Here is an 18166-nt window from a genome sequence, read left to right on the forward strand (position 1 = left end):
TAAAGAAAGCAGCAAGCAAGAGAAAAAAGTGAAATTGCTTAGTTGTCTTATATTTTTTATTTTTAAAAAATGAAAAAAATAAAAATAAAAATCTTACTTGGATTTCATGTTGTTAAAATTTTTGCCCAATGCCAAGTGTCTTATTGATCGATTTTTACTAAGCCAGATTATAAGTGTTGAAAGATCGGACTCTAGGCCTGTTAAGAATTAGATTGAAATATAAAATTAAAATAATGTTTCCATGCAGTACTATTTTAAAATGGATTTGAATTAACCATATTAAAATTAGATCATATGATCCCATCTCCAATAGCAAAGTTGTTTGTTGACACACAGTAGATAAAGAGAAAAAAAGAGAGTTGGAAGCTATTAAGTTGCTGAACTACAACTTCTCTCTATTTGAGTCCAACTGATTTCAATGAGATTCTTGATCTAGGATAACAGATTTGAACCTCTGTACCATTTCTTTCTAAGATGTACAGAATTATACTAGGCATTTATATAGTATGCTTAATCATAAAATATTAACTATTAGGAAATAGACAATTTTAATGCCACACAGAGTTTCTAAACTGTTGCATGAGCAGCCAGAATAATGTTGCCTAAAAATTATCCATTGTGATTTATGGTATTTAGTTTATATTGAACTAGTGCACCAAGACTATTATTATCCTGCATTTTGACAACCTCTTTTAACTGTTTTGCAAACCACAAAAGATTTTATCAACTAGAACCATTTTGCTTGATGCCAATACAATTACTTTGTATGGTTTTTATTCTTTAAACAGTTTTCTCTCCGTACAGTATTTGAATCACTGTCAATATGCTGCCTTACCGTTGTCTGAAATATCAAGGCTGGCAATGTTATGAATTTCTGCTATGCATCCTTCTAAAACTTGTGCACCAGCTGATCTTAGCTGGAGGAAAAAAGAAAATATTAGATAATTTAGCAGCTAGACAATGGGGAACAATTGGCTGAAATATTACAAATATGCTTCAGTAGTTCATATGTCTATTAATTGTTAATATGTGGTTTAACTCATTTGATGTTTAATAAGGCACATTACAAATGATAAACGCTGATTAAAAACTGTCCTCTTAAGTAATATCCCTTTTAAAGAAAGTCTACAGCCACTCCCATGGATATTCTAATGGTCTCCTGATCTAAACAACGTTCAGGTTTGTGCCTACATACCAATTCCCAAGGTTTTACAATCTCTTTAATCAAGATTTAATTATACTCTACATGACTCTTGGCCACCAAGCTGCTGACTTGACACTTAGTCAATTGAAACAAGAAAAAGAGAACAAGCAGAGCCATGCAATATTGAAGTAAACTCTGAAGTGCAAGTACAAGTCTATACTTCAGTAAACAAAACAAAGGCCTCTCTTGCATTAGGAAATACCAGTGTTCATGAGACCACCATCAGAAGAACTGTGAACAACAATGGTGTGCATGGCAGTTACATGGTTACATCTCTTTGCATGGGTTGCAAAGAGAAAGTTACCACTCTCCCAAAAGAATATTGCTGCCAGTCTACAGTTTGCAAAAGGCTATGTGAGTAAGCCAGATGGCTATTGGAAGGATTTGGATGAATGAGACCAAAACAGAACTTTTGGCTTGAATATAAAGTGTTATGTTTGGCAAAAGGCAAACAATGCATTCCAGCATAATAACTTTGCCCCATCTATGAAACATGGTGATGGCAGTTTCATGATTTGGGCTTGCTTCTGGACCAGGACAGCTTGTCATCATTAACAGATGTATGAATTCTGAATTGTACCAGCAAATTCTATAGGAAAAAGTCAGGGTATCTAGGCAGGAATTGGGTGTTCAAGAAAATGTGGGTCATGCAACAACAGTGACCCAAAACACACAAATCATACTACCAAATAATGGTTAAAGCAAGGGAAAATTAATGCTTTAGAATGGCCAAGTCAAAGTCCTGATCTTAATCCCATAGAAATGTTGGGGAAGGACCTAAAGCAGGCACTTTGTGCAAGAAAGCCCACCAACATCTCTGAGCTGAAGCTGCTCTGGAAGGAAGAATGTGCTAACATGCTGGTGTGCAGGTCTGATCAATAGTTATGGAAATGTTTAGTTCAATGTTCCAGTTATCTGGAAAAATAGGTTTTGCCACACTCAATCATTAGCTTGCATAATTTTCCTCACTGAATAAATGAACAAGTGCAGTTTCTGACTAATTTGTTTAGTTGGGTTTTCTTTATCAATTTTTAGGTGTGGAAAGCAGATCACATTTTAGGCTATTTTTATGTAGAAATATTGAAAATTCAAGAACTTTTAACCACCACTGCACTCTTTAACTTCCCAGCTCTTTCCCATTTCTCTGATCTTGAAAAAGCTATGCAGGGTTAGATCTGGTAAGTACTTGGATGAGAGATGACAGGAAATCTAATGCTGATTAGGTTGGGAATTTTAAAAAAATTAAATAAGGTGCCAATGCATAGTTAGATTATGATACTATCTTCTACCTAGAAAGGATAGGATGAAGATTGAGAACAACCAACCCCAAAGGTCACTCTTTCATAATTTAGATTAACAATGAACACTACAAAAGTTGTTGCAGATTCTTTGAAATTATGATGGTGTTTTCTGCAAAAATTTAATTCCATTTTGGAATATTAAACAATGAAAGCCTGTTGTTTTTAAATAAATAAAAATATACATATGCATTTGGGAATTCCCAGCTTAGTAGGGATTTCTAGACAAAGGCAATTTAAAAATTGGTATATTTTCCAGTTTTATCACAGGAAATAGCTGGAAGTGACCATAACTATTCTTTTGACCATACCTGTTTTTTGACCATTTCACTCTAAACCTGTTATGCTGTGGCCAAATATCAGCATCCAGATAGTTATCAGCTAAAGGCATGGAAGAAAAAACTGTGTAATGGATAGGCAGGAAGTATGATGCTTAAGGGTAAATAATTAAGAGGCTGCTAGTTAAGCCATGATGTGTACTTACACAGTGACCAAGCTAATGGAAGCAGAAAGAAAGAAAGAAAAAATGTTAGCCCTGAGCAACTAAAATATTTTATATATTAAAATCAACAATATACAAAGGAATGAAGCTTTGGTTCAGAGTTAGTATGCTAGATGTTTGTTGCTGGATATATTTGAGATAATTTTTTTTGCATGTTTCAGTGATGAAATCCTGAGAGTCTGGACAGAGAAGTCTGAGCTGCGGTGCTTTCTGTTTGATATGTATGCAATCCTTGATAAGTATATTTTGCCGTTTTATCTGAAGACACTAACTGTGTCTGTGATAAAAAGTAAGGTGTTAGAATAGCCTAAAGAGACCTTACACTTAAGAATACAAGAAACACAACAGATTTATGCTGGCCAATAACTGCAAGAAAGATTTTGATTTAAAACAAAACAGAGAACATTTTAAATTTTAGACACCTAATTATTTTTTTAGTGCAGATTTACATATGGAATCAAATTTTCCATCTGAATCTTTCCTATTCCAGAACAGACTGCCATGTCTTGTTGCTCTTCATCAACGCACTTGCATCAAAGACATTCAGGTTTTTCAAATTCAATGTACTTTTAAAGACTACTTATTACTTTTTAAGCATGATGACATGTACAAAGTATAAGGATCATATATCTAAGGAGGGCAATATTATTTTGACATGGATGCCATTTGTAAATGTTTCCTACCTCACAGTTACTCAGATCTAGAAACACCTCCTTCAAATTTTGATTACAAGCAAGACCAAGTAAGAGAGCTCTGAAAAATAAATTGGAATTATATGGAATACCGCTATAAAGTTTACTGAATCAGCAAATCAGAGAAGTCATTTCAATTATATTGCTGTTCTTTAAGAATATAGTCATTTGGTGTATTATCCCTTATTTGGATATGCTAGATAAATTATGCTTTTTCAGGACAAACCATGCTATGGAGAGCTAGAGAGGTTCAAATGCACAGGACCTCCAGTTTCGCTCTGCACCCAAATTTTCTTCTTTATTTTATGGTTTGAAAATTGAGGAACATACTAAGCAGAGTCTCACGTGTCGACATAATGACAAACAAATGCCATGAAAACATCATTCTGCAATGTCTCTTATCTTCTAAATAATGCCAAAACATTTTAATATTAATTTCATCGAAGTGTATTAGACTTAAACTGTTACGTACAAAAATATCCAAATATTTCAAAAAATAAGCAACTTAGAATATAAGATGGAAAAATTGCTATATTTTATAATTCATAAAGCAAAAATAAAAAAAACAGATAGGCATGTCAACACATAGCCCTGGACAGCTAGTAATGTGGCCCTACAAATCGTAAATTTTTAATATTATTACGTGATTTGTATACATTAATTGTATTATATATTTTATATGCAGCCCAAGACTCTTCACTCAATGAAGCCCAGGCAAGCCAAAAGATTGGACATCAATGCTGTAAAGTATCCCATAGGGTTTTTCAATCTGAATTAAAGTTTTTTTGCTACACAAATGGTATAATGCAGGCGTGTCAAACTCGTGGTCCATGAGCTAGATGCATCCCGTGCTGGTCACACCTACTCTTGGTTTAGCAAAGGGGAAAAAGTCATGATACGTCACATGACAATGTGACACTGTGAGTTTGACACCCCTAGTATAATGTATTAAGTTGTTATATTCAAGTCTAGATATAGGACTACATAGCTCTTAACCCTTTCTCCTATAGATAGTGAAGATTGAACATCAAGTCAAGTCAAAGCAAATTCATACTGAATATTTCATTTCTGATATTTACTCCATGTGAGAGACAAATAGCTATTCTCAAACTCACAAAACATATGGGTCATTTTCCTAACCACAGTAAGGTTTTCATAAAATATTTTCCCAATGAAATAAAACAAAGTCTTGAAAGAAAAAAAATGCTTACTTTAGAGGCTCAGGTGCAAGTTTAGTTCCTGAAAGGTTGATTTGCATTAAAGCAAGTGAACTGCTGAAAAATTGCTTGAAGGATGGGGGAATTTCTTTGCTCTTCCTTTGAAGAAGATTAAAAAAAAAACCGGGTCATATTCCATAAACTCAAAAGACCTTTAAAGTCAGCATAAGGATCCATAGTTGTATAGCAATTATACATAAGAGAAATTAAAGAACTACATATATTTTATACTATTCTTGAATAACATTCATTAACCACTTTTAATAGCAATAGCACTTAGACTTATACAGAGTACTGATTCACAGTGCTTTACAGTCCTCTCTAAGTGGTTTACAGAGTCAGCACATTGCCCCCAACAATCTGAGTCCTCATTTTACCGACTTCTGAAGGATGGAAGGCTGAGTCAACCTTGAGCCTGGTGGGATTCGAACTGCCAAATTGCAGTCAGCCAGCAGTCAGCCGAGGTAGCTTGCAGTACTACATTCTAACCACTGCGCCACCATGGTTTTTACCAGGATCAATGATCATAATTGGATGAATGAACTGAAAACAAACTTAAACCACAACTTTTCACGTAGCCTTTTGGCTCTTCGCTATGTATGAAAACTGCATGACATGCCTGCCACATCAGTGCAGGAAATTAATATATTTGAAAAGATTCAAGTTGATGAATCTCAGTTAGGTAACATTATCAGTGTTGTTCATAGCACTGATGATGTTACCTAGTTTGATAAAGAAACATCTGCAAGAAAATCCAAACTCAGACAGCACTAAGAACTCTACATATAGCATCAAGTTCATGCATAATATTTTGAATGCTAACCTGTGTGAAAAAACTGTCCTTGACAGATTTAGGATGGCAAGATGCTGAAGGCAGCCATGAAGAAGTGCTCCAAACATCTAAATTGGAAAGGAATAAAATAGTAAGTATGCAGACAAAACAATTTGGAATATAAAAGTGGGGATTTTTTATAATAAAGTAATAAATGTTACCATATCTAATGCACACTCTGTATTTGATAAATCCAGATGAATTATGGCATTTGGCTGAGCCAAAAAATTACACAGGGACTAGATGTGCGAAAGAGAAAGAAATAGGTTTAGCTTTCTTATTATTGAACTTCTATCTTAACTCTATGAACTCAAAACAGTAGATAAATAACTTATATTTTAGCATTAAGACATTACAAAATGGCTTATTTTGGAAGATCAATAACCTTGATGTTAAATAATCCATCCACTTTAATTTTCATCTAATGATTAATTAAAATAAAAATTTAAATATTAAAATTTTATGTATTATATTAAAATATTAGGCACCTTTGTTTTTTAATTTTTTGCCTTATATTATTTTACTAAAGCAATAATGAAAGAAAAAAGAAATAATTGTATTGTCATATTGTATCATCCATCTTTCTGTCAACTAGCATAATGTTCCCTTAACATTTAAAGTCAAACATTTGCAAAAGCAAATAAGAGCACCATTTATTTGCATCTGCAATGAATATTTTTTTTCTTTTCTGGCTAGCATGCACTTTAATTATGTCCTTCACCTAGAGCATTTTATCAAACTTGAAATGTCTATTCTTGGTAGAAATTCTAGAAGTTGTAATTTTACAACTATTACAAAAATTAGATGGAAAAGGTCTTAATATATAAAAAATTAGATTAGAACACCTACTGAAAGATCGTCACCTCGAAGAATATTTCCTGAGAGATCAAGGTGGGTGAGAGTGGTAGCTAACAGCTGGTTGGCACTCAGTGATTGTGAAAGGCTGTTCACCCCTGTAACAAAATGACCAAAATTGCTTCTTTGTCCATTAATGAATTAGTGTATTTCCTGCAAGTATAGTTTCCAAACTGATTTTTTTTTCTGCACCTCATCAAAAGAATATTAACATTAAAAAAATCTCTATTAGTAAAGCTATCCTGGAGGAAGCTCCAAAATTATGTGAAATAATATAATTCCCAATCTCCCACAGAAGGGAAATGATATTGTTGTACCTTAATAGAAACAAATCGTGGTTTGTATTTGTTTCGCAAAGCAAAGGATAGCTGCTTCACATCGGACTATTTTAACAGTGCTTTGAGAAGAAGCAATCATTTCTGTACAATCATCCCCTTTAAATCTCACATAAGTACAAATACAGGGACTCTTCGACTTACAACCACAATAGAGCCCAAAATTTCTGTTGCTAAGTGAAACATTTGTTAAGTGAATTTTACTCCATTTTACAACTTTGCTTGCCACAATTCTTAAGTGAATCACTGCAGTTGTTAATTTAGTAACATGATTGTTAAGTGAATTGGGCTTCCCCACTGACTTTGTTTGTCAAAAGGTTGCAAAAAAAGGATCACATGGTCCTGCAACTGTCATAAATATGAATCAGTTGCCAAGCATCTGAATTTTGATCATCTGACTACAAGGATGCTGAAATGTTGTAAATGTGAAAAAGTCATAAGTCCCTTTTTCCAGCACTGTTGTAACTTTGAACGGTCACTAAATGAATTGTTGTAAATTGACGACTACCTGTATTAATATCAATTGATCTTCAAAGTAAGTGTGAATCACAAATGGAGTTGTCAAACAATAATTAGAGGACAATGTGAAGACTTTAATTATTCAGGATTAATTACAGAACAATAAGAATAACGTCTAGCTACTGAATTGACCTAGTCTGTCCCATTAGGCATCCAGGCTAAAGGTTACCAAACAAATTAGATGAGTAGGAAAAATCAATAAGAATAAATCCAAGAAGGTTATTTAGCAGAGAGAGCTAATCATATGGTTCATTAACTGTTTTTACATGTCATATTAAGGTGTGTCTACTTAACAATGGTTTATTGAATAGATTGGTTCATATGAAAGAAATCAATATATGGCTTGTTATTATATGACAAATCATTAAATATTTTACAGAAGAAGTTTGTCTGGATAATTTGATATGGATATAAAGATGCCGCAAATTAGAAAAAAACTCAGAGATGAAAAAAGAAGATAAGCAAGATTCAACTGTAATTTTAATTTGTAATAACTTGAGAGGCCAGACAAAAAGAATCCTGAAGAAAAATGTATGTGAAATACAGAACAGTATGGAACAGATGAGTAGAAGTGGAGAGTCTAGCTTTACTGGGCCAGTCAGCAGTGTCAAATCTTGTGGCGAAAGAATCAGTGAAGCAAATTGGAAAACTTCTCAAGATAAAGTGGCCTGAGTAATCATGCATCCTTGGTTAACTGCTTAAGATCACAGTTTGGTAACAAATGGCCTGCCAGAGATTGGAGGATCTGGTGGTGTTACTATAATAAGAAATTTAGTGTGCACTGTCTTGGTGCATGTAGTGAATTCACCATAGCCAGGTTTTGGAAATGGCAGAGTCTGAGCAATGAAGCCTCTTTAAGTGCTGAAGTCACCATGAATCCAGTCAAGTTATTACTGTTACAGAAGAAGCAAATTGTTATGGACTTGTTTAGTAAAATTCTGACATTGATATCAAGATTATACAACATGCCCAGCGGTCAAACATATCAAGTAGAAGGAATCCAATGGTGAAAATGTGTTGCAGCTAATTTTGGCTGCCAGAGACAAAACAGTTATGTGATGCAGGACATCATTCAAGTTTATTATTTATCTTACCCTTGGAAAACTATGAAATGAATAAATATTCAGATAATAGAGCTTAAAAAGAAATATATGTCATTATAATTAAGCCAATTGTTATATACCTTTAGGTGATAATGAGGTTTTAGATAAATTTAAATGCATCAGCCCCTTTGGTAGTTTGGCAAACTGAATACTTAATGAAGATACTCCTGTAAAAGAATAAAAATGAGGCCCATATCAAAAGTGAAAACGTATTTTCAGAGTAATTACTTTTTACTATATTTAGTGTTGTTTTAATTATCAAGTTTAAAGCTGCTCATCTCCCTCACAGTGGGATTCTGGGTGGTGTTCAAGTAAAATATAAAAATATAAAAACTATATAAAACTGTTATGTAAGGATTGGAGACTATATCACAACATACACAACATACATACATTCCCTCTATTCCCATGGATATTCATGTCCCATCTAGTAAGCATCATCTGTCAACAAACTAACATAAGCGATTATAGATATATAAAAGAGGAAAAGTTTTTCACTAACAATTGTAGGCATTTACCATGTAGTAATAGAATCCATAATATTATCTGATTTCAAGAAAAACTGAAAGAAAAATACTAATCCTCTTATTGGGCTTGTATTATGAGCGGGAAAGGAAAGTGTTACAGTACCTCTGTCCTCTAGAGGGTTGTTAGCAAGATTAATTGTATGAAGTCCTGAGGTGGGATTGTGGGATAGAGCATTAGCCAACTTCTGTGCAAAATCTCTAAGAAACAAAGAAAACCATAAAAAATTGTACTTTATTTTGCATTATATCATTATACCATTTTAATGAGTTTAATATGAACTGATTATAGGTTACACTGAATTAAGGAGCGTATTTAGAATATTACATTCAAGTACATGGGTTTGCACATATATTGTGTTAGTTGCAACAACTGATTTATATGTGGGATGCTACACTAGGTATGCAGAGAAACAAATGTACACTGGGCAGGAAAGATGCCATGTTTTAATATCCTGTTTTCTACCATTTTTGATGAGGTAATAAACATTAGAATTATACAGCAGTTTGGAAATAATTCGCAGTATTTCATGTGATTCCAGTACAAGATGCAACTGCTTTGAAGACTTGCCGCCAGATGCTTCATTCACCCATCACCATTACTCTGAAGCATCTTTCTAGAGCCAAATCATTGCATACCTCTAATACACATTATTGAGTGATTTAAAACAGACATGATATTTTTATTTTATTTTAAACATCAGATGGATTCTCCAAAGGAGTAGCTCACTTGGCCTAGGTTGCATTTGTCCATTAATTTCTTTTAAGATTGCTAATCTCATTTATAGACATATGTACTTATATGAATGTTGTATATTTTAAAGCTATGTTGCAGACATTTAATAATTATGATATAATCTTAATTTCACATATTTTGTACAACTATTTAGAAATAGGCCTTCCTCAATACAATCACACAGTCAAGCCGCTATCAAATAATTATATTAAGTTATAAATTTATGGGGGGGGGAAGAGTCCCTTGGTGCTCTCTGAGCTTAGTTTTCTTGCAGATTTCATTACCCAAACTAAGCACCAAGGACCCCTGATTTCAATCCTGAGCTACAAATATTCTTCTTTATGAATATACATAATGGCTCCTCCCTACCAACCCTAAGTGGCATAAGGGTAAGCCATTCCATTAGAGATTTATTTTCTAAAAGGCCAAATCCTATATACATTTCTAGTATGAATAAACCAAAAGGGTAACCCACAAAACTATAACAAGTAGTAATGCTTATGTTATATCTGCATTCTATGACTTGTGAAAAATAAACCTCAGATAGTTTGCAATTATAACAAAGCTGTCCACAGTACAAATATGATTGGAAATAACTGCAATAGGTAAATATGCCAACTCAGTTTTAATGTTGTTGACCCCCAATAAACACAATACAACACTGCAGCTTCCTCTGATGTTATTGGGCTTTATTAAAAACGTTAATGTTGGTTAATTAAAAAGAATGACTTACGTCCTAAAACCAGCATTCTCTAGTACTAGTTCTTCCAATCTATTGGATCTGCTCACAACTCTTAGGATCTGCTCACAAACATCAGTGGACTGTCATAAGAACAATGATGCAATATTAAGAATCAAAGGAAATGTATTAGCAATACAAGAAGTTGAGAGGCTGGTGAGGTGGTACCTCTTTTTGTACCACTCTGAATAATACAGAAAGTCTCAATGGTGGTGCAAGAAAACCACAGCATGAATTACAGATAATTACAGACAATGAATTCATTCATGTTAATGCAGTGATCTAGTCACAAAACTCTACAAATTCAGTTTGGTGCCGCCTACTACACCACAAAGAACCAAGTTTTGTCAGCAATGATGTAGCCCATATGAGGTAAAAATATCACACATATTTTTTCTAGAACAGCTTAATAACAAGAAATGTTGGCAAGTTCATGAAGAGCTCAGTAAAACTTACTGATATACTGTTTCTTCTGCCTTATTCATATTAGAACAATGATCGTAACCAGTTGTAAGGAAAGTTCTTATGTCCATTACAAAACAAATATAAGCCCAGATGTATTTTTAATGTATTTAGACTTCTAGTACTTTAGTTTGGACTATGTAGGCCATAATGCATCTAAAGTTTAGTAAGACTTAATCTTCTGCAAATATTCTCCAACTTTATGCTACTATCTATATAAAACTGTTCTATTTAAAATTAAAAATGAATAAAGTGCAGGCAGAAACCTGCACAAAATTTTTTTATGAACTACTCCTATAGCTTCTAAGAATGCTAAATAATTAAGATTTATAGGCACCTACTATCTGGAACGAGCTCCCCCCGGAGATACGGAGGATCCTGGATCTGCGCATCTTCCGCCGCGCTCTTAAGACCTTTTTATTCCACCAGGTGGGCCTGGCCTAATTTTTTTCCCCTCTTTTTAAATTACGTAAATTTTAATTTGGTTTTAAACGATTGGGGTTTTAATATGTCTTGGGCCAAATTTGTTTAATTCGATTTTACTTTGTTTTTAAATTTTGTATTTATGTGTTTTTACTATTTGGCTGTTCACCGCCCTGAGTCCTTCGGGAGTAGGGCGGTACTTAAATTAAATTAAATTAAATTAAATTAAATAATTAAATTAAATTAAATTAAATTAAATTAAATTAAATTAAATTAAATTAAATTAAATTAAATTAAATAATTAAATTAAATTAAATTAAATTAAATTAAATTAAATTAAATTAAATTAAATTAAATTAAATTAAATTAAATTAAATTAAATTAAATTAAATTAAATAAATTAAATGCAGAAACTGGAACACTTTTTTCCCAGTGTTACAAAGTTATATATGTGAGTAGTGGCTTGAAGAATCCTACTGTAAGCTTACTTAAGAGTCCAAATAAAAATACAAATTATTCTTCTGATTCTATTCATTCAATTTTAAATATGCACACATACTTGTAAAATATAACTGTTAGCTCCATCTAAACAAAATAAGTTCACTATAAACATTTCAGTGACATCTGAAACAACAATACACTTTGCTATAACTTTTTTGAACATATATATTTTTTGGATTTTCCTAGACTAGAAGACCAATTTCCTTCTAAAAGGCTGTGTGATTTCCAGACTGCTTAAACAAGGAATATTCTCTTCTGAAATATTTGATAAGATTAAATGTTTGTTAGTAATGTTTGCACAACTTAATTAATTTAATTGCAGCAGAATTATTTCTCAAACAGACCTGCTTACATTGTGTTCTTTTTATTAGGACTATAGTGTTTAAGAACTCTGGATTGATTTTTTTTGGCATCGTTAAAAATGTCTCAAAATACAATAAGCAAACAAAAATGATATTTCTCACTCAGCTCTCTCCCCTCCTATTCAATGTCTACATGAAATCACTGAGTAGAGTCATTTGCCAGTTTGTGTGTAACATCAGTATATTTATAATAATGGATAAAGTAAAGCAAGACTGCTTGCTAGAAGTATTAATATCAAAGCTTAAGCTAAAATACTCAGTACAAATAATAAAAAGCAACTGCCATTGATTGTGATCCTTGGGGGAAAAGGGCCAATAAAAGACACAGTGGCTAGATATAATTTGATGATAAAAGAATAGGTTTAGAAGATCTAAAAGAAGCAGTTTTCGGATAGATAATCCTGGTGCAATGGCGTCTATCATAGACCTGGGTATTTTATTGCCTGCAGGCCACATCCAGCCTTTGGCTATCTTTGTCCAGCCTGCATGAAGTTAATTGGAAATTATAAATCAAATGTAACTAAATGTGCTGCAGGGAACAGGAGAAGGAGCCAACTCGGGTCCAGCTCGTGTGCTCTTTCATGGCTGTAGACGGGCGAGGAGAGAAAGCTCTCACCCCTTGCCTGAAGCTACCTGAGGAGTTGAGGTAATGGAGTTTGAGAACATCAAATCAGGTTACACTGGTTCAGCCCTCCACAACAGTCCCAGTTTCTCATTTGGCCACTTGGGATAGTTAATTGTCCACCCCCAAGCTATGAAAGCTTCTCATGAAATGTGAGAAGACTTGAACTACTCTTCTAAAATAATTATATATTCTACACAACACATTTCCACCAAACAATCAAGATACAGTCATTCTGCATACTAATACTTACTAACTTTAGATCCTTAGAGGAAAGCTTTGTAAACCACTGATTATATTCCAGGGCAGCAACTATTGGTATTAAATCTCTAAGGAAAGAAAAAAAAATCATATATTGAAACAAAAATTTCTAGACAGAACTGATTTGGGAGGTTGTAGGAACTTTTTTTATTATCATTTTTCTCTCACATTAACTCCTGAACCATAAGATGACCTGAGTTTCGACATTTCATTCTTCGCCAAAATAAATGCCTTCTTTACCTTTCAGCAACCAAATTATAATGTATTTTTAAATTTCATTTAATCTCATATACAGCTTTTTAATCTAATAAACTGTTCCTTTTATAAGTTCTTCATTCAATGAAGAACTTATAGAATGAACATTTAACATATGTTAAATATGTTAAATATTTCTGTGCTGACCACAACAAAGCAAGGATTGGTTTCAAAATTACTTTTTCATCATTATTGTTAACTGCAAATGGTCACTAAACAAGGCAGTCACTAATTGACTATCGGTAATATGTTTTAACATTTCACTAGCTCCTTTGAACAAGAAGCTTTTTTTCTGACTATGTGAAAATCTCAGAGAGTTCCAACTCATTTCCAATACAATTTTAAGTATTTAATTTCAATGAGCCCCTTTCTATTACAATATTGTTTCTGACTAATAAAATACATATAATTAAACAGTATTTTACATATGAACCAATAGTTCACAATTAGTAAAGATAGTCAGGATCCACACTGGAGGCTTTTAAGCTCTTCTTTAAGTCAGCTATTTGAATCAAGGAGCAACTCCACCCGCCTCCTTATAAAACTGCATTCTGTAAAGTATGAAGGGCTTCAATTAGAAGGAACACTGCTCATCCAATGTATGAATGAAAGTATTTTCTACTCATGTATATCTCATCTCGTAATTGCAAAGTAATGAAAACCTAGAGCAAGATGAGCCCTTCGCATCTGTTACAATCCTGCTGAACAAAGGGTTCTTCTGTAAGTATCCAATGAAATAAAAAGATTATTACTGGACAGATAATATTCACATTAGATGACTAGCATACACTTTCATTTATTCAGGATCTTCGTATTTACCTGTGGTCAAGATGGCTAAAGTCTTGCAAATTTAATTCCCTGGTATCTTGAGTCAGATAAATGGTATCAACATCCTAGTTAGATAAAAAAGAACATAGTACATTTTAGAGAAAAACTATTTAATTTCTTAGCACAAAATTGCTTATATAATTGATAGGCTGTAGTTAAGGCCTTTTTGGTTTCTTTTTGCCTCAGTAGCTGCAAGTAAGCTTCCCGAATCTTATTTCTATACTTACCCACTGTACTTCTTCCCTATATGGAAAGCCCAGCCAGTCACAAACGCATGCATACATTTGAGAAAAACCACCTAAAAACAAACAAAAAAGAACACTAACCATTTATCACTGTGGGGAATAATTCTTAAAAGCTGATACACGTATCTTGATGGTAAGCTGATTTTATCTCTCTCTTTGGCACGTACACTATCCTCAAGCACAATATGCAACTAACTGAACCTACAGCACATTCTTCTATAATATAGCAAGGCAGGATATGGCATAAAAATAGCATCTTCCCACACTGCTCAAAATGGCTCTTCATTCTGACTACACCTTAGGACTATTTATATGTTTCCCCAAAAGCAAACTCTACATCAAAAATAGAGCTAAACTTCCGTGTACTGGTGATGCCAGAAACTCCGTATTTCAGCTGAAAAAGCACACACACTCACCACATGGGCCTAATTCTCCTACAGTTTGACTGTCCCATAGAGTCTGCAGATTAGTCAGTCTGTCTGGGGGCTCCATAATTACTTTCTTCATTATTCTCCTAGAAGCCAGAAGTAAATGCACACATGAATTAGAACTTCATCAAAATGTAGTTTGCTATTTCATACTTATGTACTTCAACTGCAGGTTTCCATTGGGATTGTGTCCCACATCTCAAATTTGAAAGAATTATCCCTTAGCTAACATAAATGTTGAAATTCTGTTAGATTTAAGAACTAACTCAACTCTATATATTTTATCCTTATAAATCCCAAAGCACTCTGCAAAGCTATTTTGCAATCTCTGTGATCTCATCTCTATAACATTTGCAATTATCGTACTATAAGGTTACATCTGATTCTTTAAAAAAGCTATTTGACATTGTTTATTTTCTGGCTATAATAAAATGAAACATCTAGTAATTAAGATTACACATAACAAACTCTTAAAATCTTCACTGAAACAGCATTGATATTTTTGAAAACTCAAAATATCTTTCTAAACTTATAAGATCACCACCAGAAGCTGCCAAAGAAGGTATTGTAATGATAGTCTACAAAATAGCAGCAACTATAATAGCTGGATAACTGGAGAATGTCAGTTGTTCCCTGGATAGATATTATATCCCACTCCCAATATTAAGTCCATTAAGTTTTCATACGGATTGTGCAGTGCTTTGGATTTGAAAGGAAAAAAAATGCTTTGAATTGTACATAGTACTTGCCACTACTTGTTTAAAGCAAACACCTTTTTTTCTGAAAAAATGATGCACTTATGGAGGACAACAACACAATTTTGGGAAAAGATGCAGTTGCTTTAAAAAATAGTTAACAGATATTTGTTCAACTTGTATACCGCCTTGAGTCTTCGGAGAAAGGCGGCATACAAGTTGAACAAATAAATAAATAAATTACACAAGTGCCCCTCTCCATGCTACAAAATACCCTTTTCTATTTGAATCTAAAATGCTGCATAGCCTGTTCTACCACTTTTAAGTGGTTTGAGTCAACACATCTGGTACATTATAACAAAAAATAACTTGCTCTATGTTGTCCCACAGTCCACTGGGTTGATACAAAATGTATGGAAACCCACTCCATTCTATCTCCCTTGGATAAATTTAATAAATATTCTCAAAGAAGTATCTAGAAATGTGGAAAAGACAAATCAGCATCACTGATACATCCAAATACAACAGGTGAGAGAAAAAGAGAGAGAGAGGTGGAGTCTATTTTGCTAAACATTTATACCAAGATGTACCTACACTGGAGATAGACCAGGGAATATTCTCCTAAGGCAAGTTCCAATATGTGCCAACACTTCATGCACATCTTCAGATGAAGTTAATTTCATAGAAATGTTGCATTTTTCGGTTTCTATAATCAGCTGCATAAAAAAACGGGGAGAGACTTGAGGTAACCTTTTATATAATCTTTATCTAATCCTTAAAAATTACAAATACATCAATAGTGAATAACTAAAAACAGTGCATTCAAAATCAGTTAGAATCTATGTTTATCTTTCTGAAAAGAGGAAGGACTGCTGATGCAATACACAGGCAGCTATATGATCTGCTAGGTCAGGCCAGAATCTGTTTTCTGCCCCACTCTAATCCATGGAAAAACTGCAGTTTTTCAGCTCCTGATATTATGAGGATGCATAAATATTTCAATAAACTGGTTATTGTAAGGTCTCTGATTTACACATTCTGTAAGTGGCTTTTCCAACAACTTGCATCACTGTTTTCTCTGAATCTTTTTTACAATGGCAGGACATCACAAAGGATCTGTGCATTTATATGCCCTGTGCAGTACCCTGGATTTTGATTCCAAAAAAAATGGCTTTGGAACATACATGAGTATGAACTGAGCATCTGTCTGCTGTTCTTTAAAGCAGCACTTTTCCCCCTTGGAACCACATGATGGATCTCTCAGCTGCCATGTGAAAGGTTTAGCTGCTTTACAAATTCGCAGACAGATATGATATTTATGCTTTTGGAGCACAGCCATAGTGTTGGGAGTCTATGAAGGAAGGGTGGTGCAGAAACCCATCTCCATATATTTGAAAGAGACAAATGCTCACAGATCAAAATTGCTTATACTTTGAAAACGGAATGAAATGGGGAAGAGTGCAATGAACTCTTGGGTCATCTCAGGACAACAGAAAATATGGAAATCTGTCCCAAACCTCAGTATGGCCTCCCACTCCTAAAGAAGATGGAAGAGGAAATGCTTCCCTATGAAGTAAATATTTCAGGAACATCCCTTCTGAATTTAAGAAAACGTTGTAAGTAATTTGCTCTTATAGATATATCCAGTTGGTGTCCATTAAACATGTAAGATCGTATCATTACTACACTGAAGTATCAACTTAAACCAGGGGTCTCCAAATTTGGCAAGTTTAAGACTTGTGAATTTCAACTCCCATGGCTTGCTGGGAAATTCTGATTGAGGAATTCTGGGAGTTGAAGTCCACAAGTCTTAAAGTTGCCAAGTTTGGAGACCCCTGACTGAAACACAAAGGTATCTTCTTGATATCTTCTATTGATTAATTTCTTGCGTTTTCTGTTTTTTTTAGTTGTGGTTTGTGAAGCCCAGGTTTACCTAGCTCATATGTACAGTAATATTAAGCCACAGACAGTCTGATCAAGAATATTAAAAGGCTATCCAAATAAGTAAATTAAGAATTTATGGAAGCCTGAGGTTTGGGCACAAAAACATTCTTAAATATTGCATCCCAATCATGGTTTTTAGTAAGAAAAACATTTGTAGAAGATGCAGATGCATAAAATAAGCCCCAGATAAACCAAATACAAAACCATGGCTGTTTAAAAAAAGTTTTGCAAACAGCAGAATGGACTTTTGCTGCCTTCCTCTCTTTTTAATTATCATATAATATTTTTTATGTTTTACATTCACAGCATTTTTAATACCTTATTTCAGGGGTGTCAAACTCTTCAGTTTGAGGACCTGGGGGCGGGATCCGGCCTGCGGGGTGCTTAGATCTGGCCTGTAGGACCGCCCTGGAAACAGCAAAGGACTGGCCCGCGGTGCCTCTGCCAGCAAAAATGGAGCTCCATTTTGGCAGGACACCGTCACAGCCAAAAACAGTTCACGGGCGACCCTCCTGAGCTCCGTTTTTGCTGACAGAGGTTTGCAGGAAGCCATGGCAGCCAGAAACGGAGCTCAGGAGCCTGTT

At 34.0% G+C, this 18166-nt stretch overlaps 1 protein-coding gene across 1 annotated transcript in view; it reads right to left on the bottom strand.

The window, feature by feature from the left end:
- The window catches only part of CARMIL1 (capping protein regulator and myosin 1 linker 1), a 130287-nt gene that overhangs the window by 42768 nt on the left and 69353 nt on the right, over positions 1 to 18166 (bottom strand). Inside the window, exons 5-19 of the mRNA XM_070942459.1 lie at positions 16233 to 16354; positions 14932 to 15029; positions 14498 to 14568; positions 14262 to 14335; positions 13180 to 13255; positions 10551 to 10639; positions 9188 to 9282; positions 8638 to 8724; positions 6595 to 6698; positions 5907 to 5984; positions 5737 to 5813; positions 4908 to 5012; positions 3688 to 3757; positions 836 to 917; positions 98 to 197 (exon numbers count right to left, since the gene is read on the bottom strand). Coding sequence (XP_070798560.1) covers positions 98 to 197; positions 836 to 917; positions 3688 to 3757; positions 4908 to 5012; positions 5737 to 5813; positions 5907 to 5984; positions 6595 to 6698; positions 8638 to 8724; positions 9188 to 9282; positions 10551 to 10639; positions 13180 to 13255; positions 14262 to 14335; positions 14498 to 14568; positions 14932 to 15029; positions 16233 to 16354 — 1328 coding nt within the window. The remainder of the gene's footprint in view (positions 1 to 97; positions 198 to 835; positions 918 to 3687; positions 3758 to 4907; positions 5013 to 5736; positions 5814 to 5906; positions 5985 to 6594; positions 6699 to 8637; positions 8725 to 9187; positions 9283 to 10550; positions 10640 to 13179; positions 13256 to 14261; positions 14336 to 14497; positions 14569 to 14931; positions 15030 to 16232; positions 16355 to 18166) is intronic.

Source organism: Pituophis catenifer, unplaced genomic scaffold (genome assembly GCF_029215685.1).
Source record: "Pituophis catenifer annectens isolate HBS135680 unplaced genomic scaffold, rPitCat1.0.hap2 SCAF_3, whole genome shotgun sequence".
NCBI lineage: Eukaryota > Metazoa > Chordata > Lepidosauria > Squamata > Colubridae > Pituophis > Pituophis catenifer.